The sequence below is a fragment of the Cherax quadricarinatus genome, chromosome 19, assembly GCF_038502225.1.
Source record: "Cherax quadricarinatus isolate ZL_2023a chromosome 19, ASM3850222v1, whole genome shotgun sequence".
Lineage (NCBI taxonomy): Eukaryota > Metazoa > Arthropoda > Malacostraca > Decapoda > Parastacidae > Cherax > Cherax quadricarinatus.
Genome location: NC_091310.1, coordinates 25,362,650 through 25,387,139, shown reverse-complemented (window position 1 = coordinate 25,387,139; position 24,490 = coordinate 25,362,650). Strand labels below are relative to the sequence as shown.

Genomic DNA, 24,490 nt, shown 5'->3' with positions numbered 1-24,490 from the left:
TCTGCCTCGGTGGGAGATGGCCAGTGTTAGAAAAAAATGTGGCAGTGTGTAGAATAAGGGTGGTATCAACATGGAACTACAATTAAAATAATTTGTTCATAGATAACGAGAAAGCCAAACACAGGCAGGCTCTGCTTTACAGCACTTTGCCTTATGGCGTCTAGCTAATACAGAGGTCTTCAATTATATTCATTCTTCATTTAACCCTTTGACTGTCGCAGGCCCCTTTCTGAAACTGTCATTCTGTCGCAAAATATTTGAAAAAAAAAAATTATTTTTTCTTATGAAAATGTTAAGAATATTTTTCTGAGTGTTTTAGTCCAAAAAAAAATTTTTTGCCACCAGTACTTACCGAGATATAGAGGTGTGAAGTTTCAGAAAATGAGCCGCGTATGGCAACACCGGCAACTGCCGCTCACCCGGTAAACTTTGGTTTACTTGTATTTGAAGGTTTGTTGTTTTTTTCACTATTTTATTTTTTCACATAACCTATGTGGCCTGTGAGACCAAAGTAAGGTGCAATGTACACATATACACTCGTTGTATACAACACAATAAGCACACAAACATAATTATCAATATATTGTTACAAAACTTGTTTACAAAAACAAACAATACAAAAAATTGTTTATTACTATATTTTTTTCTTTTTTTTTCAACAAGTCGGCAGTCTCCCACTGAGGCAGGGTGACCCAAAAAGAAAGAAAATCCCCAAAAAGAAAATACTTTCATCATCATTCAACGCTTTCACCTCACTCACACATAATTACTGTTTTTGCAGAGGTGCTCAGAACACAACAGTTTAGAAGCATATATGTATAAAGATACACAACATATCCCTCCAAACTGCTAATATCCTGAACCCCTCCTTTAGAGTGCAGGCACTGTACTCTGTACTCTCTCTCTATCTCTCTCTCTCTCTATCTTTCTCTCTATATCTCTCTCTCTCTATCTTTCTCTCTATATCTCTCTCTCTCTCTCTCTCTCTGGTACACGTAAGTCAAGTTATCATACATATTATAAATTACCTAGGATAACCCAAAAAATCCAGACAAAGTGCTATACAGTGGATCTGTGCTCCAGTGCCCTAAATTAATAATAATAATAATAATAATAATAATAATAATAATAATAATAATAATAATAATCATTATTATTACAATAATACATATGTACTAATATTAATATTATTATTATTAAGCTATAATATAATAATTGTGTCCACTCATTACTTACCTTAAAATATCTGTAGTTTTAATGTAGAGTGAGAGGTGAGTAAACAAGATTAAATGAATAAATGAGAGAGAGAATGAGAATGTAGAATGTTCACGAGTTACGTAAACAAACGTTGTTGTTGTTGTTGTTACCAGCCTGGACATGAACGGTTCCTGTTCACTGTCAAGCCGACCAGAAAAATATCTCATATTTGTTAATTTATATGTTATGTAGCATGTTTATTATATAATTTTGAAAAGAATCATAGATGGATTAAGCAAAATGTCTACATTAACGTTTTATACACATTTAATGCGCCTCAGTGATTATTATTATCATCATTATTAATATGGCATCTTCAAGACCAAGTACACTCTTAATGAGTGGCTCTGAGACAGACAAGCAAAGACAGACACACAGGTAGACAGAAAAACAGACACACAGGTAGACAGAAAAACAGACACACAGGTAGACAGACAGAAAGACAGACACACAGGTAGACATAGACACAGGTAGACAGAAAGACACACAGAGATACAGACAGGTTTATGTGCAACAGTGAAAACAAATAGAGAGTTCAAGAGTATGAGCCTTTCTTGCCACAATCTCCAGTGCAAGATTCAGACTTCATCTTAGGGGCCATGGTGAAATTTACTTTAGTACAGTTAATACAGTATGATGCTGCTGATAGGGCAGGGTTACTCAAACTGATGCTGCCTGCATGACACATTGCCCCCGCGAGTATTGTCAAATATTGTACAGTGGTGTGCATCAGCCGGCCCAGCCCACCTGCCAGATGCACGGTCGTAAGTCGAGTGGACGTATGTCGAGCAGGTCGTAAGTCGGATGGTAGGTGTACGTATAAAGATACACAACATATCCCTCCAAACTGCTAATATCCCAAAACCCCTCCTTTAGAGTGCAGGCACTGTACTGTACTTCCCATTTCCAGGACTCAAGTCCGGCTATATAAAAATAACCAGTTTCCCTGAATCCCTTCACTAAATATTACCCTGCTCACACTCCAACAGATCGTCAGGTCCCAAATACCATTCGTCTCCATTCACTCCTATCGAACACGCTCATGCACGCCTGCTGGAAGTCCAAGCCCCTCGCCCACAAAACCTCCCTTTCCCCTTCCTTCCAACCTTTTCGAGGACGACCCCTACCCCGCCTTCCTTCTCCTACAGATTTAAATGCTCTCCATGTCATTCTACTATTGTTTTATAATATATATACCAATGTACAGTCACCAAACATATACCTAGAAGTTCTGCAGCTTGTGGAACTCTTTGAAACATGTTTTCATACACAATGGTGTTTTACACTCTCACACATAAAACCAGTGTGTGTGCATTTTTGTGGACTTTCTTTTTATGTGCAAAGACAAAACACCTTGTCTGAGCAGTTTTTTTTCAAAGTATTAGCAGGCAGTCGTGTTATGTAGTTATCCTAGGTAAATGGTCGTGTGTCATCATTCCTTCCTTCCTGCATTCGTTTCCTACCTTCCTTCCTACCTTTCAGCATTCCTTTCCTATCTTCCTGCCTTCTTTCCTACCTTCCTGCATTCCTTTCCTACCTTCCTGCATTCCTTTCCTACCTTCCTGCATTCCTTTCCTACCTTCCTGCATTCCTTTCCTACCTTCCTGCATTCCTTTCCTACCTTCCTGCATTCCTTTTCTACCTTCCTGCAATCCTTTCCTACCTACCTTCCTGCATTCCTTTCCTACCTTCCTTCCTACATTCTTTCGTCTTCCCTTACTTTTTTCCTTCCTTTCATCTCGTCCTTCCTTCATTCCTGCCTCCCATTCTTCCTTCCTTCTGGTTTCTATAATATATATACACATATATAGTCACTGGATACTTTCATATAACTGCTATTACCTTCATTCATCAAGCTTGTCTTGTGTGTGAGTGTGTGGCTTATAAATGTTTTGAGTCAGGAGTCGGCAGCTGTCAAAATGACATATTATCTCATTACTCACTCCCCCTACCGCCTGTCAAAACAATGGGGTCGGATGCTGCTTCCTCTCCATTCTATCTAATTATCTTTCTCCCTCATTCTATCTCTTTCTATCTGTCTGTCTATCTCTGTCTCACAGGTACACATAAATACAAGTATACATAGTGTAAATTACCTAGGATAACCCAAAATATCCAGACAAAGTGCTATACTCTGCTTGAAGATGTGAGTAAACGTGATGATGACACAGTCTTGTGGCTCTCTCTGAGACAGAGAGCTAGAAGGATAGACAGGGAGCTTGGCAGACAGACAAATAGACAGACAGAAATGTTTGTGTACCAGCAAAAACAAAGGGAGGGTGATGGTCATATAATCTTTTCTTATCAGCTGCACCCTCCCCCACCCTCGTTTACGCTCATCAAACGTCAGCTCTTATCAGATGTTATCTCCCCTTATCTTGTCACTGTCATGGGGTGGACTTTTTTTTTTTGCTTGCTTCAAGGGAACAATATTATTACATCATCATCTTCACCTTCTTCATCTTTATCTTCATCTTCACCTTCTTCTTCATCTTCACCTTCTTCTTCATCTTCTTCTTCATCTTCTTCATCTTCATCTTCTTCTTCTTCATCTTCTTCTTCATCATCTTCTTCTTCTTCCTCCTCCTCCTCTTCTTCCTCCTCCTCTTCTTCCTCCTCCTCCTCCTCTTCTTCCTCCTCCTCTTCTTCTTCCTCCTCCTCCTCTTCCTCCTCCTCCTCCTCCTCTTCCTCCTCCTCCTCCTCCTCCTCCTCTTCCTCCTCCTCTTCCTCCTCCTCCTCCTCCTCCTCTTCCTCCTCCTCCTCCTCTTCCTCCTCTTCCTCTTCCTCCTCCTCCTCTTCCTCCTCCTCCTCTTCCTCCTCTTCCTCCTCCTCCTCCTCCTCCTCCTCCTCTTCCTCCTCCTCTTCCTCTTCCTCCTCCTCCTCTTCCTCCTCCATTGCTTTTGGTCTCAAACTCCTGGAAATCATGAAATTGATCTTCACTGACACTTCCATCTGTGTTAGAGCATCACTTGGGAAGAGAAGAGTCCCAGATTTGCTGGGGAGTCATATATTTCTTACCGCTAAGCATGCTGAAAAAGGATGACTGAAATGGCATTCCCACAATGCACCAATGGCTCCCCGATTTTTTTTATATGGTGCACACTGACCATGGAGACTCATTCTCTCACATGTGGGCCTACCAGCTTTCTCCTGCTTCATTTGAAGCTGCTAGAATTTATGCGTATAAATACGTCAGAAACAGTGGAGCGTAAAACGTATATATACGGCGTAAACAGTCAAAGGGTTAATCAGACTTCCTACAATAAATATATTCACCACTCACTATAAGCCAAGGACAAAAATTTTTAAGTTAAATAATGTATCCTAGGTAGTAGGTTGGTAGACAACAACCACCCAAGGAGGTACTACCGTCCTGCCAAATGAGTAAAACGGAAACCTATAATTGTTTTACGTGATGGTAGGAATGCTGTTTTTTTTTTTTTGTCTCATAAAAATGCAAGATTTCAGGAACATCTTGCTACTTCTACTTACACTTAGGTCACACTACACATAAATGTACAAGCATATATTCACACCCCTCTGGGTTTTCTTCTATTTCTTTAATAGTTCTTGTTTTTGTTTATTTCCTCTTTTTTCCATAGGGAAGTTGAACAGAATTCTACCTCTGTAAGGCCATGGGTGTCATAAGAAGCAACTAAAATGCTGGGAGTAAGGGGCTAGTAAACCCTTCTCCTGTGTAAATTACTAAATTTAAAAAGAGAATCTTTCGTTTTTCTTTTTAGGTCACCCTGCCTCAGTGGGAAATGGCCAGTTCAATAAAAAAAAAATGTACTGTATATGCATATTTTTAGGCCTAGCTATACAGCTCACTTAACCCTTTCAGGGTTGGTGCCATACTAGTATGGCTTGCACTCCAGGGTTGGTGCTGTACTAGTACTCATAAATCCTAGCGCCTTCAAATCTAGTGAAAGCTGGTAGGCCCACATATTAAAGAATGGGTCTATGTGGTCAGTGTGTGCAGTATAAAAGAAAATCCTGCAGGACACAGTGCATAATGAGGAAAAAACTTTTTGCCGTTTGGTTTAAAACAGCGACTTTGCAGTGTGCTATTTACGTTGTATTCTAGTTTTCCTAGTCTCATTTTATAAAATGGAAGACATATTATGGAAATTGAGATGATTTTTATTGGTTTCACAATTAAAAGTACCTTGAAATTGAGCTCAAAGTAGCAGAAATGTTTGATTTTTACCAAAGTTCAAAAGTAAATAAATCAATCCACGCGTCCAATACACATCAACTGGTGAGTCTAATATTCTTTCACAAGTGTGCAGATATTATTTATACCATTTCTACACTAATGCAGTAGTCTGCATAACAGTAAATCTTCTATTTTTTGTGAGAATAAAAATTCAAAGGGGAAAACAAAAGAAATGTAACATAGGCCTGGGGACATGACTAATGAACAGAGGAAATGTTATTTTAGTGCCAGGAATGTCTGTCTTGTTTATTCTGGACCCTATTTGGAAATTGGCATCCTTTGAAATTTGTGTGAAATTGGCAAAATTGCCAATTTCAGACCACTTTATTGGATAGTTGAAATCAGTAAATGGGTGGTTTCTTGTACTCATTCGATAGAAAAAATGCAGTTCCAGCGAAATAGTTATGATTTTTCTGACTGGTACATTGGAATTGGCCGAAAATAGGGCTCTAACGGGGAAAAATCGACCGCTAACTTCACGAGAGCATAATTCCATAAGTTTTCTATCAAATTTCATACTTTTGGTGTCATTATGATCAGGAAAAGATTCTCTATAATTTCATAAGAAAAAATAATTTTTTTTTTCGAAAAATTTCCGACCCTGAGAACAAGTTTAGGAAAGGGCCTGCCGACCCTGAAAGGGTTAAAACAGCCTCTCCTCACTTAGAGACGTACAGTAAACCCTCATTTTTCCTAAGCATCTGAAGTCGTAATTTTCGCATATTGTAACATTTTTTCATCAAAATACTGACTCGCGAATTGTCATTTGACTCGTAAATAGTCATTTGTCCCAGATGCATACGGGCGGCCCCGACGCGGCCACAGTCAGTGTGCCATTGTTTATCAGCGAGTGAGCACGATCCCAGGCGTTCATACAATACATTTCATATTATTCCATTCGTTTTAGTGCTTGCAACTGCTAAATAAGCCACCATGGGCAAAAAGAATACTAGTGCCAGCCCTTTGGTAAAGAAGGTGACTAACACAACAGAATTAAAGAAAAAGATTGCAGAAAAATATGAAAGTGGTGGTGGTAGTGATGGTGGTAGAGGGCAGTAATGGTTGTGATGGTGGTAGAGGGTGGTAGTGGTTGTGATGGTGGTAGAGGGTGGTAGTGGTTGTGATGGTGGTAGAGGGTGGCAATGGTTGTGATGGTGGTAGAGGGTGGTAGTGATGGTGCTAGAGGGTGGTAGTGCTGGTGCTAGATGGTGGTAGTGATAGTGGTAGTGATGGTGGTAGAGGGTGGTAGTGGTTGTGATGGTGGTAGAGGGTGGTAGTGATGGTGGTAGAGTGTACCTTTACCTTTGATATACCTTTGAAGAGTTTCGAGAGTTTATCTACTCTCTGAGCCCGGCCATGGGCCAGGCTCGTCTGGTGCTTGCCTGGTCAACCAGGCTGTTGCTGCTGGAGGCCCGCTGCCCCATATACCCATCACAGCTTGGGTGATCTGGCACCTGCTGAAGATACTTGTCCAGTTTCCTCTTGAAGGCTTCTACACTTGTTCCAGCAGTGTTTCTGATATCTTCTGATAAGATGTTGAAAAGTCTGAGATCCCGGATGTTGATATAGTGTTCCCTTATTGTCCCCACCACACCCCTGCTCTTTCTTTCTTTCAACACACCAGCCGTATCCCACCGAGGTGGGGTGGCCCAAAAGGAAAAACGAAAGTTTCTCCTTTTACATTTAGTAATATATACAGGAGAAGGAGTTACTAGCCCCTTGCTCCCGGCATTTTAGTTGCCTCTTACAACATGCATGGCATACGGAGGAAGAATTCTGTTCCACTTCCCCATGGAGGTAAGAGGAAATAAACAAGAACAAGAACTAGAAAGAAAATAGAAGAAAACTCAAAGGGGTGTGTATATATATGCTTGTACCTGTATGTGTAGTGTGACCTAAGTGTAAGCAGAAGTAGCAAGACGTACCTGAAATCTTGCATGTTTTCGAGACAGAAAAAAGGACACCAGCAATTCTACCATCATGTAAAACAATTACAGGCTTTTGTTTTACACTCACTTGGCAGGACGGGAGTACCTCCCTGGGTGGTTGCTGTCTACCAACCTACTACCTAGGACCCCTGCTCTTCACTGGGTTTATTTTACACTTCCTCCCATATCTCTCACTCCATTATGTTGTTATGGCAGCGTGCAGATTTGGGACCAAGCCCTCGAGTACCTTCCAGGTATATATTATCATGTACCTCTCTCTCCTCTGCTCCAATGAGTACATGTTCAAGACTTGCAGGCATTCCCAGTAGTTTAGATGCTTTACTGGCTCAATGTGAGCCATAAACAATCTCGGTATTTGTTCCAGCTCCGATATTTCTCCTGCCTTGAACAGGGCTGTCAGCACTGAGCAATATTCTAAGTGAGGGAGCACTAGCGATGGTGGTAAAGGGTGGCAGTAGTTGTGATGGTGGTAGAGGGTGGTAGCTGTGATGGTAGAGGGTGGTAGTGATGGTGGTAGAGGGTGGTAATGATGGTGGTAGAGGGTGGTTGTGGTGGTAGTGGTTGTGATAGTGGTAGAGGGTGTCAGTGATGGTGGTAGAGGGTGGTAGTAATGGAGATTTGTGCACTGTGGAGTAGGTTGAAAAGATTTGTGGAGGAACATCACCCTAACAAAGCTGTTGCAAGCCGTGTTGGCAACACGTACAATGACAATGTCTTGTCTCATTTTAGGGAAATTTTAAAGAGATGCCAGAAACAGAGCTCTTTGGACAGATATTTAGTGCCACAGTTGTGCAGTGACTGTCAAGCTGGTCCTACTGGCATTAAAAACAAAGAAGGGAAGTAAACCCAGAAAAGGACTTGGTACCTGAAGTCTTTATGGAAGGGGATTCCCCTTCCAAACAGTAATTTCTCCATCCTCTCCCCTCCTCCCATCTTCCATACACTAAGAAGAATCTTCAATAAAGGTAAGTGTCATGTTGTTATTGTTTTATTCATGTCTTATTATTTTCTGTGTATGTACAACTGTATTTCTTGTAAAAAAATTATTTTGTTTTAATACTTTTTGGTGTCTGGAACAAATTAATTGGATTTACATCATTTCTTATGGGGAAAATGGTTTAGCAAATGGTCAATTTCACCATTAGTCGCACTGGAACGGATTAATTACGAAAAACGAGGGTCCACTGTACTCGTTTACCAACGCCTCGGACTTATGACGGGCTCTCAGACCAGTATTTATAACTAAATAATGTATATTAGAGCTAATTTCCTCTATTCTGTTTATTTCAATGTACAGTACACTACTGTATAAACATGTAAAAATATACAAGAAATGTTATGAATGGTGCAAAGGTGACATTAAAACAATATCAAAGAAGGTTGACACAAACCCACTACCATTATAGTATGCTCCTCACTTAGTGACAAATTCGTTTAACATGGTCTTAGGAATGAAACTCCGTCTTTAAGTGAGGAGAAGCTGTATATGAAAGTGTAAACATGTTATCAGGCTTTTATATGCATTTGAAAGTAAAAAAAGACAATGATTCACTTTACAGTAATTTTTGCTTTACAGCAGTAGCCTGGAGCCTAATCTGCTGTATAAGAAGGGCCCTCCTATAATTTTTTACATACCCAGTACATGTAGTGTTGACATAACTCTTTTCCAAGCACCACATTATATGAACACATTATACAATTTACTGTAAAAAATTTATCACTGTGAAGATTTATTTCAAACAGTAAGTACCAAGATTTTAAAACACACCCTTAGTTTGAGTGGAGCTACAGTTCTTGCGCCACCACCCCACAGCTCTTGCATTAGATTTCCATATTGTCTTGCCATATGACCCTTCATTCCACAAGGATTGTCTGGATTTAGCTCGTAGAGATGCATGTTATTGATGAAGTATGTGGTGAGAGGATGCGTGTTGGAGCAGCACTGAAGGGCAGCATTAAGAAAACAAGTGTTGCCCAGGTTATTCAGTCCTGTTACTCCTTTCTCTTTCACACCTGTCACAAAGTATGAACCATATCATTAATAAAACTATTATTTATATAATCACACAACATATATATACAGAATGTTATGCAGCAAACCCATATTATGAAAACTGACAATAAAAAGCAATTAGAGTACAGTATTTTGATATCTAGTCTGGGTATAATGAGAAAAAGAATAATGAAAGAAGTGTTAATGAGAAAAGTGTATGAAAATAAAATGTGAAGAAAGAAATGAAAAGGGAAGAGAAGAGGAAGAGAGAAATAGAGAGCCAGGGGTAAGAGGCAGTGGACAGAAGAAACAACTTAAATGTCCCTCCATATTTGGGAGATGAACACCTAAAACATAATACAACTTATTTCTCACTTAAATGATTAAGTTCCTAGTTAGAACTACAGTATTTAATATTATTGGAAGATCTATGGACTAATTATAATTAAGAACTAAGTATGAGATTTAAAAGAAACATGAACTTGATCCCCCATCCCTTCACACAAGCAAGAGAAAACATGCTGACATCTTACAATTTTTTTTGTGGTAATGAATACCACAAGAGATGATTGTGGATGTTATGAATGAGAAGAAGCTGGATGTCCTGGCTTTAAGTGAAACGAAGCTGAAGGGGGTGGGAGAGTTTCAATGGAGAGGAATAAATGGGATTAGGTCAGGGGTTTCAAATAGAGTTAGAGCTAAAGAAGGAGTAGCAATAATGTTGAAGGATAAGCTATGGCAGGAAAAGAGGGACTATAAATGTATTAATTCAAGGATTATGTGGAGTAAAATAAAGATTGGATGCGAAAAGTGGGTTATAGTAAGCGTGTATGCACCTGGAGAAGAAAGAAGTGTAGAGGAGAGAGAGAGATTTTGGGAAATGTTGAGTGAATGCGTGGGGAGTTTTGAATCAAGTGTGAGAGTAATGGTGGTTGGGGATTTCAATGCTAAAGTGGGTAAAAATGTTATGGAGGGAGTAGTAGGTAAATTTAGGGTGCCAGGGGTAAATGTAAATGGGGAGCCTTTAATTGAGCTATGTGTAGAAAGAGATTTGGTAATAAGTAATACATATTTTATGAAAAAGAGGATAAATAAATATACAAGGTATGATGTAGCACGTAATGAAAGTAGTTTGTTAGATTATGTATTGGTGGATAAAAGGTTGATGGGTAGGCTCCAGGATGTACATGTTTATAGAGGGGCAACTGATATATCGGATCATTATTTAGTTGTAGCTACAGTTAGAGTAAGAGGTAGATGGGAAAAGAGGAAGGTGGCAACAACAAGTAAGAGGGAGGTGAAAGTGTATGAACTAAGGGAGGAGGAAGTTTGGGGGAGATACAAGCGACTGTTGGCAGAAAGGTGGGCTAGTGCAAAGATGAGTAGTGGGGGGGGGGGGGGGGGTTGAAGAGGGTTGGAATAGTTTTAAAAATGCAGTATTAGAATGTGGGGCAGAAGTTTGTGGTTATAGGAGGGTGGGGGCAGGTGGAAAGAGGAGTGATTGGTGGAATGATGAAGTAAAGGGTGTGATAAAAGAGAAAAAGTTAGCTTATGAGAGGTTTTTACAAAGCAGAAGTGTTATAAGAAAAGCAGAGTATATGGACAGTAAAAGAAAGGTGAAGAGAGTGGTGAGAGAGTGCAAAAGGAGAGCAGATGATAGAGTGGGAGAGGCACTGTCAAGAAATTTTAATGAAAATAAGAAAAAATTTTGGAGTGAGTTAAACAAGTTAAGAAAGCCTAGGGAAAGTATGGATTTGTCAGTTAAAAACAGAGTAGGGGAGTTAGTAGATGGGGAGAGGGAGGTATTAGGTAGATGGCGAGAATATTTTGAGGAACTTTTAAATGTTGAGGAAGAAAGGGAGGTGGTAATTTCATGCAATGGTCAGGGAGGTATACCATCCTTTAGGAGTGAAGAAGAGCAGAATGTAAGTGTGGGGGAGGTACGTGAGGCATTACGTAGAATGAAAGGGGGTAAAGCAGCTGGAACTGATGGGATCATGACAGAAATGTTAAAAGCAGGGGAGGATATAGAGTTGGAGTGGTTGGTACTTTTGTTTAATAAATGTATGAAAGAGGGAAGGTACCTAGGGATTGGCGGAGAGCATGTATAGTCAATTTATATAAAGGGAAAGGGGACAAAAGAGATTGTAGAAATTATAGAGGAATAAGTTTATTGAGTATACCAGGAAAAGTGTATGGTAGGGTTATTATTGAAAGAATTAGAGGTAAGACAGAATGTAGGATTGCGGATGAGCAAGGAGGTTTCAGAGTGGGTAGGGGATGTATGTGAACAGTATTTAGATAAAGGTAGGGAAGTTTTTATTGCATTTATGGATTTAGAAAAGGCATATGATAGAGTGGATAGAGGAGCAATGTGGCAGATGTTGCAAGTATATGGAATAGGTGATAAGTTACGAAATGCTGTAAAGACTTTTTATGAGGATAGTGAGGCTCAGGTTAGGGTGTGTAGAAGAGAGGGAGACTACTTCCCGGTAAAAGTAGGTCTTAGACAGGGATGTGTAATGTCACCATGGTTGTTTAATATATTTATAGATGGGGTTGTAAAAGAAGTAAATGCTAGGGTGTTCGGGAGAGGGGTGGGATTAAATTATGGGGAATCAAATTCAAAATGGGAATTAACACAGTTACTTTTTGCTGATGATACTGTGCTTATGGGAGAGACTAAAGAATAATTGCAAAGGTTAGTGAATGAGTTTGGGAATGTGTGTAAAGGTAGAAAGTTGAAAGTGAACATAGAAAAGCGTAAGGTGATGAGGGTATCAAATGATTTAGATAAAGAAAAATTGGATATCAAATTGGGGAGGAGGAGTATGGAAGAAGTAAATGTTTTCAGATACTTGGGAGTTGACGTGTCGGCGGATGGATTTATGAAGGATGAGGTTAATCATAGAATTGATGAGGGAAAAAAGGTGATTGGAGCATTGAGGTATATGTGGAGTCAAAAAACTTTATCTATGGAGGCAAAGAAGGGAATGTATGAAAGTATAGTAGTACCAACACTCTTATATGGGTGTGAAGCTTGGGTGGTAAATGCAGCAGCGAGGAGACAGTTGGAGGCAGTGGAGATGTCCTGTCCAAGGGCAATGTGTGGTGTAAATATTATGCAGAAAATTCGGAGTGTGGAAATTAGGAAAAGGTGTGGAGTTAATAAAAGTATTAGTCAGAGGGCAGAAGAGGGGTTGTTGAGGTGGTTTGGTCATTTAGAGAGAATGGATCAAAGTAGAATGACATGGAAAGCATATAAATCTAAAGGGACAGGAAGGCAAGGTAGGGGTCGTCCTCAAAAGGGTTGGAGAGAGGGGGTAAAGGAGGTTTTGTGGGCAAGGGGCTTGGACTTCCAGCAAGCGTGCGTGAGCGTGTTAGATAGGAGTGAATGGAGACGAATGGTACTTGGGACCTAACGATCTGTTGGAGTGTGAGCAGGGTAATATTTAGTGAAGGGATTCAGGGAAACCGGTTATTTTCATATAGTCGGACTTGAGTCCTGGAAATGGGAAGTACAATGCCTGCACTTTAAAGGAGGGGTTTGGGATACTGGCAGTTTGGAGGGATATGTTGTGTATCTTTATACGTATATGCTTCTAAACTGTTGTATTCTGAGCACCTCTGCAAAAACAGTGATTATGTGTGAGTGCGGTGAAAGTATTGAATGATGATGAAAGCATTTTCTTTTTGGGGATTTTTCTTTCTTTTTTGGGTCACCCTGCCTCGGTGGGAGACGGCCAACTTGTTGAAAAAAAAAAAAAAGAATACAGAAACTTGAAGACTGAGGTTGAAAGTACATATGACAAACATTAAGTTCTTTCATGTTGTAACTATGAGAGACATGAGTTATCCAGGAAGGAAGGAGTAAAGGAATATCTGACAAAGTGGAATGTTTGAATGTGAGTGATTGTAGAGCGAATGATAATAAAGATGACTGTGGATGTTATGAAAAGCTGCTGGATGTCCTGGTGATTAGTGAAACAAAGCTGAAGGGTGTAGGGGAGTTTCAGTGGGGAGAAATAAATGGGATTAGGTCAGGGGTTTCTAACAGAGTTAGAGCTAAAGAAGGAGTAGTAATAATGTTGAAGGATAAGTTATGGCAGGGAAAAAGGGACAACAAATGTATTAATTCAAGGATTATGTGGAGTAAAATAAGGGTTGGATGTGAAAAGTGGGTTATAGTAAGTGTTTATTCATCTGGAGAAGAAAGAAGCGTAGAGGAGAGAGAGAGATTTTGAGAAATGTTGAGCGAATGAGTGGGAAGTTTTGAACCAAGTGAGAGAGTACTTGTAGTTGGTGATTTCACTGCTAAAGTGGGTAAAAATGTTACATCGCCGTGACCGCTAACTTCGCGAGAGCATAATTCCGTAAATTTTCCATCAAATTTCATACTTTTGGTGTCATTATGATCGGGAAAAGATTCTCTATCTTTTCATTAGATTTTTTTTTTTTTTTTTAATTTGGCCGACCCTGAGAACGAGTCTCGGAGAGGGCCTGTCGACCTTCAAAGGGTTAACACCAGAAACTATGGCTCAAATCATAGGGCTTCACAAAGCTTGACACCAGACGAAAGAAATAGTGGTGTCTGTGACGAAAGAAATGGTCACACACACCAACATTCTCCACTATTTCTTTCATTTGGTGCCCAGCTTTGTGAAGCCCTATAATTTGCGCTATAGTTTCAGGTGTTAAAGACTTTCTTTTAAACATAATCAAAGATGTATAGCCCCAAAACCAAAGGCAACACGGGACAAAAGATGAGGCAGATTTGAGACAAAAGTGCAACACTTCCTCTCACCACGGCAGCCATGTGAGCAATGAGAAGTCACTGTGAAGTGTGGTGGCAGGCCGTGACATCATGCTAACAGCTGCTACCCAACAGAATACACTGGAGGAAAAAAAAAAAAAAATGACGTGACGAGCACTGTATATTCACTTTCAACTTTCTACCTTTACACACCCTCCCAAACTTATCCACTAACTGTGGCAACTTTTCTTTAGAATCCTCCAAAAGCACAGTATCATCAGCAAAAAGTAACTGTGTCAACTCCCCTTTTGTATTTGATTTCCCATAATTTAATCCCACCCCTCTCCCCAACATCCTAGCATTTACTTCTTTTACAACCCCATCAACAACCATGGTGACATTACACATCCCTGTCTAAGATGCACCTTAACCTGAGGAGCCTCGCTACTCTCATGAAAACTCTTGGCACCATTCAGTATCTTACTACCTATTCCATACACTTGGAACATCTGCCTCATTCCTCCCTGTGGCATGCAAAGAGTACGTAACCTTTATTTGGTGCATGTACACACCCTCATTGAAAGGCTATCTCCCCAACCAGCGAACCAGTACAAGGGTTGAACAATGGGGCCCCATCATTCAATCACTACCCTGGTTCAGCCAATTGAGGTGTTGTGGGCACCACCCGCCTGTCTACCCTTGTCATTTTCATTCTAAAGCAGGTTGAAGCCCGGTCTGCTCTCTAGTGGCATCTATTCTGCCTTGCTTACTGTGGTGTGCACTAATACCTATTGTTGTACATAGTGTATATAGTGCACATACTTCTGTTCATACTTGGTGAAGGATAATATAAGTCAAAAGTTTTTCTGCTGTGTTTATTTTGCTCCCTTTACACCCAGGATAACAGGCCTTTGAATTCCTGGGTTGTACTCTTTGCATGCCACAATCCCCTATCCACTATATCATATGCCTTTTCTAAATCCATAAATGCAATGAAAACTTCCCTACCTTTAGCTAAATGCTGTTCACATATATGCTTCAATGTTAACACATGATTTACACATCCCCTACCCATTCCAAAGCCTCCTTGTTCATTTGCAATCCTACTCTCTGTCTCACCTCTAATTCTTTCAATAATAACCCTACCATACATTTTACCTGGTATAATCAGTAAATTTATTCCCCTATAATTTTTACAATCTCTTTTGTCCCCCTTCCCTTTATATAATGGAATCATACATGCTTACATGCTCTCTGCCAATCCCTAGGTACCTTCCTCTCTTTCATACATTTTTTTTTTTAACAAGTCGGTCGTCTCCCACCGAGGCAGGGTGACCAAAAAAAGAAAGAAAATCCCCAAAAAGAAAATACTTTCATCATCATTCAACACTTTCACCTCACTCACACATAATCACTGTTTTTGCAGAGGTGCTCAGAACACAACGCTTAGAAGCATATACCTATAAAGATACACAACATATCCCTCCAAACTGCTAATACCCTGAACCCCTCCTTTAGAGTGCAGGCACTGTACTTCCCATTTCCAGGACTCAAGTCCGGCTATATAAAAATAAGCGGTTTCCCTGAATCCCTTCACTAAATATTACCCGGCTCACACTCCAACAGATCATCAGGTCCCAAATACCATTCGTCTCCATTCACTCCTATCTAACACGCTCACGCACGCTTGCTAGAAGTCCAAGCCCCTCGCCCACAAAACCTCCTTTACCCCATCCCTCCAACCTTTTCGAGGACGACCCCTAGCCAGCCTTCATTCCCCTACAGATTTATACGCTCTCTATGTCATTCTACTTTGATCCATTCTCTCTAAATGACCAAACCACCTCAACAACCCCTCTTCAGCCCTCTGACTAATACTTTTATTAACTCCACACCTTCTCCTAATTTCCATACTCTGAATTTTCTGTACAATATTTACACCACACATTGCCCTTAAACAGGACATCTGTAGACAGCCTGTACTGTCTGCACAGACAGCCCATGCTGTCTGCCAGCTTAGTTCATATTTCGCGCCACTCAAGTGTTGCCCTCTGTAGCCAGGCCTCTCAGTGGGCACGCCAGCCTGCCGGCCCTTGCCACGCTCTCACTCTCACAGCGGCCTAGCAGGAAGACACAAGTACTCCCAGCTCTCTCTCGTGGGATGGCCCTGCCCAGGCCATGGGCACAAACACACAAGCCTGTGTACCCACCACGACTTAACAAAGTAAGAAGCCTCCGAAGAAGACGTATCATTTACTCCCCGCTACCAGAACACAAATAATCCTTTTTATAAATGGTGGAAAGCAGTGGTCGCAGCAGTTGTTTGCCCAGAGAGAGGAAGGAAGAGGTATGAAGTCATCTTCACTTCATCATCCCATACAACAAGCATCCATCTCTCAACGAGTTATCCTGATGTCGTGTCTGCACGTTTGAGCATCCAGACACAAGTACAAGCAGGATCCAGCCAAAATTTGCTGAAATTCTCCGAGAATTGTAAGTGACCCCACGCTGTTTCTTAAGTATTGTGTTCAGCGTCACTTGTATGTTGCTGTCATTGTTCAGCTCAGCACAGCTGTTTCAGCAAGCCAGAGGTGAGCTTTGTGATGATTTCAGCGTCCAGTGTGAGCTTCTCCACGTGTTTGTGGGTGGGAGAGGAGGAGAGGAAGTGGCCGTTCCTCACCTTGCCCATGCTCGCCCTACTCACGCTCACCCGTCTACCATACACTCACCACTGCCCACTCCCTCTCCTGTGTTTTCTGCTGTTTTTCGTGTGATTCATTGCCAGAACTGTGTATCCGAGTGCCCGAGGCCACTCGAAGCTACGTGGATCAGCATGCCACGTAGATCACGACACCACATGGATCACGACGCCACGTGGATGTGGGCGATGTCACGTGTATCTACAAGCCACGTGAGTTACCAGATGTCCCAGGCCACATGCTGTGGTCTGCTGCCCGCATCACATTGACGTCACCGACGATGCTGCCCGACTTCATGACGTCACGATGTCTGCCTGACGTCACCTCGAGATGTCTGCTGACGTCACAGTGCTGCTGACGTTACCTCGCGACATCACGCCTGACATCACATTATGTCACCATCGAGTGTTCAGTAATTATTTTAGTATTGTCGAGAAGACTAAGAGAAGATATATGTCGTGTCTTAATTCCTCTCAGTCAGTGTTCTCACATTTTAGTATGTCTTAGTCAGTTTTATGCACAGAAAAGCATCATTTGCTAGTTTAAGCCATGTTGTACCGCATGTACCGCAGGTTTGTTCAAGTTTCCGTGTGTCCAGTGAGGTCTGAGCCAGACCTGAGTAGCACCACTGTGCTAAGTACGTTTGACAGCTGATGTCAAGTCAGCCCCCGAGTGGCCGAGCCCTCTTGTACAGAAAGCTTTTATGCTCGTCGCTCGTGATGTTCTGCAAAATCGTACCTGCTACGATTCCCATCGAGATTTGTTCACTTCACCTCCAGACCGTCAGAGTGCAGTTATATGTAGAGAAACAAGTCTGGGGACGCTTAGACTAACCTCTGCTATAACTCCAACTGTCGAGAGAATGACACACTGTGTCAGCCTCGTGTCACTAGCTTCAGTGAGCAGCCTGCACAAAGATGTCACTTTGACTGCTAGCTCTCTCACTGCAGTCTGGTGTATGATGTTACGACTCCCAGATGTTTCGCCCAGTCGTCTCTGCCACGACTCGCTCCACAACTCGCTCCACGCTCGCCGACAGTGACAGCCCAGCGACAGTACCAGTCGAGAAGTGTCCTCCTGAGTCACTTGCCGGAAGTCCTGCCCAGTTGCCGAGTTTTGTCGACGCCTCACTCGAGGGCAACAGCATGTCGTGCCCCAGGTTGAGTGAAAACCTGCAGCGACTCCTACGATGACTGCTTCACCGTTCCAGAGGAGACCATACCCTGTTACGTCACAGCTCAGCAGCAGCGATGTCTCCCGTGTTGCAGTATCTGTCCAGACGCAGGAAGGCGTGCAGTGATGCACTTCGATACTCACTGCCTTTGACCACGATGTTCAGCACACCCCACATGTTTTTTTCTTCCCTCCCTGTAGGAAGTTTTTTTCCATGTTCATATGTATATACAGTGGACCCCCGGTTAACGATTTTAATCCGTGCAAGAGGGGTAATTGTTATGCGAAATAATCGTTATGTGAATGAATTTTCCCCATAAGAAATAATGGAAATAAAATTAATCCGTGCAAGACACCCAAAAGTATGAAAAAAAAATTTTTTTACCACATGAAATGTTAATTTTAATACACACAAACTGAAAAAGGCATGCACACTTACATGACACTTACTTTTATTGAAGATCTGGTGATGATTGATGGGATGGGAGGAGGGGAGAGTGTCGAACTTATTGTTTAGAAGGGGAATCCCCTTCCATTAGGACTTGAGGTAGCAAGTCCTTTTCCGGGGTTACTTCCCTTCTTCTTTTAATGCCACTAGGACCAGCCTGAGAGTCACTGGACCTCTGTCGCACAACAAATCTGTCCATAGAGCTCTGTACCTCCCGTTCCTTTACGATTTGTCTAAAATGGGCCACAACATTGTCATTGAAATAGTCACCAGCACGGCTTGCAACAGCTGTGTCAGGGTGATTTTCATCCATAAAGGTTTGCAGTTCAACCCACTGTGCACACATTTCCTTAATTTTTGAAGTAGGCACAATGGATTCCACAACTGGCATAGGCTTCTCAGGGTTAGCCCCAAACCCTTCAAAATCTTTCTTAATTTCCATACTAATTCTCACCCTTTTTACCACAGGGTTGGCACTAGAAGCTTTCTTGGGGCCCATGGTCACTTATTTTCCAGAAACAGCACCGAAAACACTGTAATAATACGAAATATTCCGAGTGTATGCTTGGATGTTACCGCGGAGGCTGGCTGGTAAACAATGGCACGGGCGGCACATGTGAGGCTGGCTGAGGGCGCACATTGGACGCGTCTCGGACGAAAATCAGTGAGCGGATTTTTAATCGGTATGCGCGGCAAAAATTTTGCGATTAAAGTAAGCGGTATGCGGAATAATCGCTATGTGATGCCATCGTTATGCGGGGGTCCACTGTACATGTTTTTTTATTTTGTGTTCTGTGCCCTGTTCCTACGAGAGAGAGACCGAGCTCCTTTTACCACCAGTATTGTCGCGTCGAGATGACGCGCGGTAGGTGGCCAAGCGTATGTAGACAGCCTGTACTGTCTGCACAGACAGCTCATGCTGTCTGCCAGCTTAGTTCATATTTTGTGCCACTCAAGTGTTGCCCTCTGTAGCCAGGCCTTTCGGTGGGCACGCCAGCCTGCCGGCCCTTTCCAAGCTCTCACTCTCACAGCGGCCTAGCAGGAAGACACAAATACTCCCAGCTCTATCTCGTGGGATGGCCCTGCCCGGGCCATGGGCACAAACACACAAGCCTGTGTACCCACCACGACTTAACAATAAAGTAAGAAGCCTCCGAAGAAGACGTATCATTTACTCCCCGCTACCAGAACACCAAATAATCCTTTTATACATCTCCACTGCCTCCAACCGCCTCCTCGCTGCTGCATTCACAACCCAACCTTCACACCCATTTAAGAGTGTTAGTACTACCATACTTTCATACATTCCCTTCTTTGCCTCCATAGATAACATTTTTTGTCTCCGCATATACCTCAATGCACCACTCACCATTTTTTCCCTTATCTATGATTAACCTCATCCTTCATAAATCCATCCACCGACACGTCAACTCCCAAGTACGTATCTGAAAATATTCACTTCTTCCATACTCCTCCTCCCCAATTTGATATCCAATTTTTCTTTATCTAAATCATTTGATACCCTCATCACCTTACTCTTTTCTATGTTCACTTTCAACTTTCTACCTTTACACACACTCCCAAACTCATCCACTAACCTTTGCAATTTTTCTTTAGAATCTTCCCATGAGCACAGTATCATCAGCAAAACGCAACTGTGTCAATTCCCATTTTGTATTTGATTCCCCATAATTTAATCCCACCCCTCTCCCGAACACCCTAGCATTTACTTCTTTTACAACCCCATCTATAAATATATTAAACAACCATGGTGACATTACACATCCCTGTCTAAGACCTACTTTTACTGGGAAGTAGTCTCCCTCTCTTCTACACACCCTAACCTCAGCCTCACTATCCTCATAAAAACTCTTTACAGCATTTAGTAACTTACCACCTATTCCATATACTTTCAACATTTGCCACATTGCTCCCTTATCCACTATCATATGCCTTTTCTAAATCCATAAATGCAATAAAAACTTCCCTACCTTTATCTAAATACTGTTCACATATATACTTCAATGTAAACACTAGATCCACACATCCCCTACCCACTCTGAAACCTCCTTGCTCATCCGCAATCCTACATTCTGTCTTACCTCTAATTCTTTCAATTATAACCCTACCGTACACTTTCTCTGGTATACTCAGTAAACTTATTCCTCTATAATTTTTACAATCTCTTTTGTCTCCCTTCCCTTTATATAAAGGGACTATACATGTTCTCTGCCAATCCCTAGGTACCTTCCCCTCTGTCATACATTTATTAAACAAAAATACCAACCACTCCAACATTATATGCCCCCCCCCCCCCCATTTTTAACATTTCTGTCATGATCCCATCAGTTCCAGCTGCTTTACCCCCTTTCATTCTATGTAATGCCTCATGCACCTCCCCCACACTCACATCCTGTTCTTCTTCACTCCTAAAAGATGGTATACCTCCCTGACCAGTGCATGAAATTACCGCTTCCCTTTCTTCGTCGACATTTAAAAGTTTGTCAAAATATTCTCGCCATCTACCCAAAACCTCCATCTCCCCATCTACTAACTCCCCTACTCTGTTTTTAACTGACAAATCCATACGTTCTCTAGGCTTTCTTAACTTGTTTAACTCACTCCAAATTTTTTTCTTATTTCCATTAAAATTTCTTGACAGTGCCTGTCCTGCACTATCATCTGCTCTCCTTTTGCACTCTCTCACCACTCTCTTCTCCTTTATTTTACTCTCCATATACTCTACTCTTCTTATAACACTTCTGCTTTGTAAAAACCTCTCATAAGCTAACTTTTTCTCTTTTATCACACCCTTTACTTCGTCATTCCATCAATCACTCCTCATTCCTCCTGCACCCACCCTCCTATAACCACAAACTTCTGCCCCACATTCTAATACTGTATTTTTAAAACTATTCCAACCCTCTTCAACCCCCCACTACTCATACTTGCACCAGCCCACCTTTCTGCCAATAGTTGCTTATATCTCACCCGAACTTCCTCCTCCCTTAGTTTATACATTTTCACCTCCCTCTTGCTTGTTGCCATATTCCTCTTATCCCATCTACCTCTCACTCTTAACTGTAGCTACAACTAAATAATGATCCAATATATCAGTTGCCCCTCTATCCTGGAGCCTACCCATCAACCTTTTATCCACCAATACATAATCTAACAAAGTACTTTCATTACGTGCTATATCATACCTTGTATATTTATTTATCCTCTTCTTCATAAAATATGTATTACTTATTATCAAACCTCTTTCTACACATAGCTCAATTAAAGGCTCCCCATTTTCAATTACTCCTAGCACCCCAAATTTACCTACTACTCCCTCCACAACATTTTTGCCCACTTTAGCATTGAAATCCCCAACCACCATTACTCTCACACTTGGTTCAAAACTCTCCACGCATTCACTCAACATTTCCCAAAATCTCTCTCTTTCCTCTACACTTCTCTCTTCTCCAGGTGCATATATGCTTACTATACCCCACTTTTCACATCCAACCTTTATTTTACTCCACATAATCCTTGAATTAATACATTTGTAGTCCCTCTTTTCCTGCCATAACTTATCCTTCAACATTATTGCTACTCATGGATATAAAAGGAAAAGTAATAAGACCAAGAACTATTAAGATAAAATCAAAGAAGCTCAGATGAGTGTGTATAACTAAATATGTACATTTATGTGTAGTGTGACCTAAGTGTAAGTAGAAGTAACAAGATGGTACGTACCTGTAATCTTGCATATTTATGAGACAGACAAAAGACACCAGCAATCCTACCATCATGTAACAATTACAGGCTTTCGTTTCACACTCACTTGGCAGGACGGTAGTACCCCCTGGGTGGTTCCTGTCTACCAACCTACTACCTCATACATTTATTAAACAAAAATGCCAACCACACCAACACTATATCTCCCCCTGCTTTTAACATTTCTATCATGATCCCAACAGTTTCAGCTGCTTTACCCCTTTTCATTCTACGTAATACCTCATGCACCTCCCCCACACTCACATCCTGCTCTTCTTCGCCCCTAAAAGATGTTATACCTCCCTGGCCAGTGGATGAAATTACTGCTTCCCTTTCTTCATCAACATTTAAAAGTTCCTCAAAATATTCCTGTCAAGTACCCAATACCTCCATCTTCCCATCTACTAACTCCCCTACTCTGTTTTTAACTGACAAATCCATTTGTTCCCTTGGCTTTCTTAACTTGTTTATCTCACTCCAAATTTTTTTCTTATTCTCAGTAAAATTTCTTGACAGTGCCTCTCCCACTCTCTCCTGGTTTCAGTCACTGCAATATTTGGCAGCATATTCTCCACACCCACATTTCTCGAACAATATTTTTCTTAGTTTATTTCTTCATGATACAGAAACTCAAGATCAACGGCATAAAATACATGGATAATTGATGATTAGCCATGTATTTTATACTATTGATCTTAATAAGTTACTGTATCATGAAGAAATAAACTAAGAAAAATATTGCTCGAGAAATGTGGGTGTGGAGAATATGGTGCCAAATATTGCAGTGATTGTAACCAGGTGAAGATTGATGAGTGGAAGATGAGTAAAGTGATTTGTTTCTAACATGATATTACTATAGGAAGAAAAAAAGATCAACTGGTCTGCGGCCAAAGAAATATCAATAAAAAATTAATTTAATTTTTGTGACTAAAAGCTATTGCTGAGTGCAGCAGAATGGATTAATATTATATACTAATCCATCCAGCTGTGCTCAACATTAGCTTTAACCCTTTGGGGGTCGCCAGGCTCTCTCAGAGACTTGTTCTCAGGGTCGCCTAAATTTAAAAAAAAAAAAAAAAAATTTCTTTTGAAAAGATAGAGAATCTTTTCCCGATCAGAATGACACCAAAAGTATGAAACTTGATGGAAAACTTATGGAATTATGATCTCGCGAAGTTAGCAGTCTCGACAATATTTACGCATTGGTGATTTTGCCCACTTTGAGCCCTATTTTTGACCAATTCCAATGTACTAGTCGACAAAAATCATAACTATTTCGCTAGAACTCCATTTTGTCTATCGATTGAGTACAAGAAACCACCAATTTACTGATTTCAACTATCCAATAAAGTGGTCAGAATTTAGCAATTTTGCCAATTTCACACAAATTTCAAAAGATGCCAATTTCCGAATAGGGTCCAGAATAAACAAGAAAGACATTCCTGGCACTAAAATAACAAGTTCTCTGTTCGTCAGTCACATCCCCAGGCCCCTCTTATATTTCTTTGGCTTTCCACTTTGAATTTTTATTCTTACAAAAATTAGAAGATTTACTGTTATGCAGACTACTGCATTAGTGTAGAAATGGTATAAATAATATCAGTGCACTTGTGAAAGAATATCAGACTCACCAGTTGACGTGTATTGGACACTTGGCATGATTTGTTTACTTTTGAACTTTGGTAAAAATCGAACATTCCTGCTCAATTTCAAGGTACTTTTCATTGTAAAACCAGTCAAAATCATCTCAATTTCTGTAATATGTCTTCCATTCTATAAAATGAGACCAAGAAAACTAGAATACAACAATAAATACCATACGTAAATACAGTGCAAAGTCGCTGTTTTATTCCAAAAACACGGTCAAAGTTTTTTTTTTCTCATTACGCACTGTGTGCTGCAGGATTTTTTTTTACACTGTGCACACTGACCATATAGACCCATTCTTTCATATGTAGGCCTACCAGCTTTCTCTCACTAGATTTGAGGGCGCTAGAATTTAGGCATACTATTATTATTATTATTATTATTATCACACTGGCCGATTCCCACCAAGGCAGGGTGGCACGAAAAAGAAAAACTTTCACCATCATTCACTCCATCACTGTCTTGCCAGAAGGGTGCTTTACACTACAGTTTTTAAACTGCAACATTAACACCCCTCCTTCAGAGTGCAGGCACTGTACTTCCCATCTCCAGGACTCAAGTCCGGCCTGCCGGTTTCCCTGAACCCC

General features: G+C 41.0%; 1 protein-coding gene across 4 annotated transcripts in view; it reads right to left on the bottom strand.

Annotated features, from left to right (window-relative positions):
- Usp32 (Ubiquitin specific protease 32) overlaps positions 1 to 24,490 on the bottom strand; it is a 290,375-nt gene that overhangs the window by 148,116 nt on the left and 117,769 nt on the right. For all 4 annotated transcript variants that reach the window (XM_070086560.1, XM_070086561.1, XM_070086563.1 and 1 more), the window contains one exon: positions 9,194 to 9,438. In XM_070086560.1, coding sequence (XP_069942661.1) covers positions 9,194 to 9,438 — 245 coding nt within the window. The remainder of the gene's footprint in view (positions 1 to 9,193; positions 9,439 to 24,490) is intronic.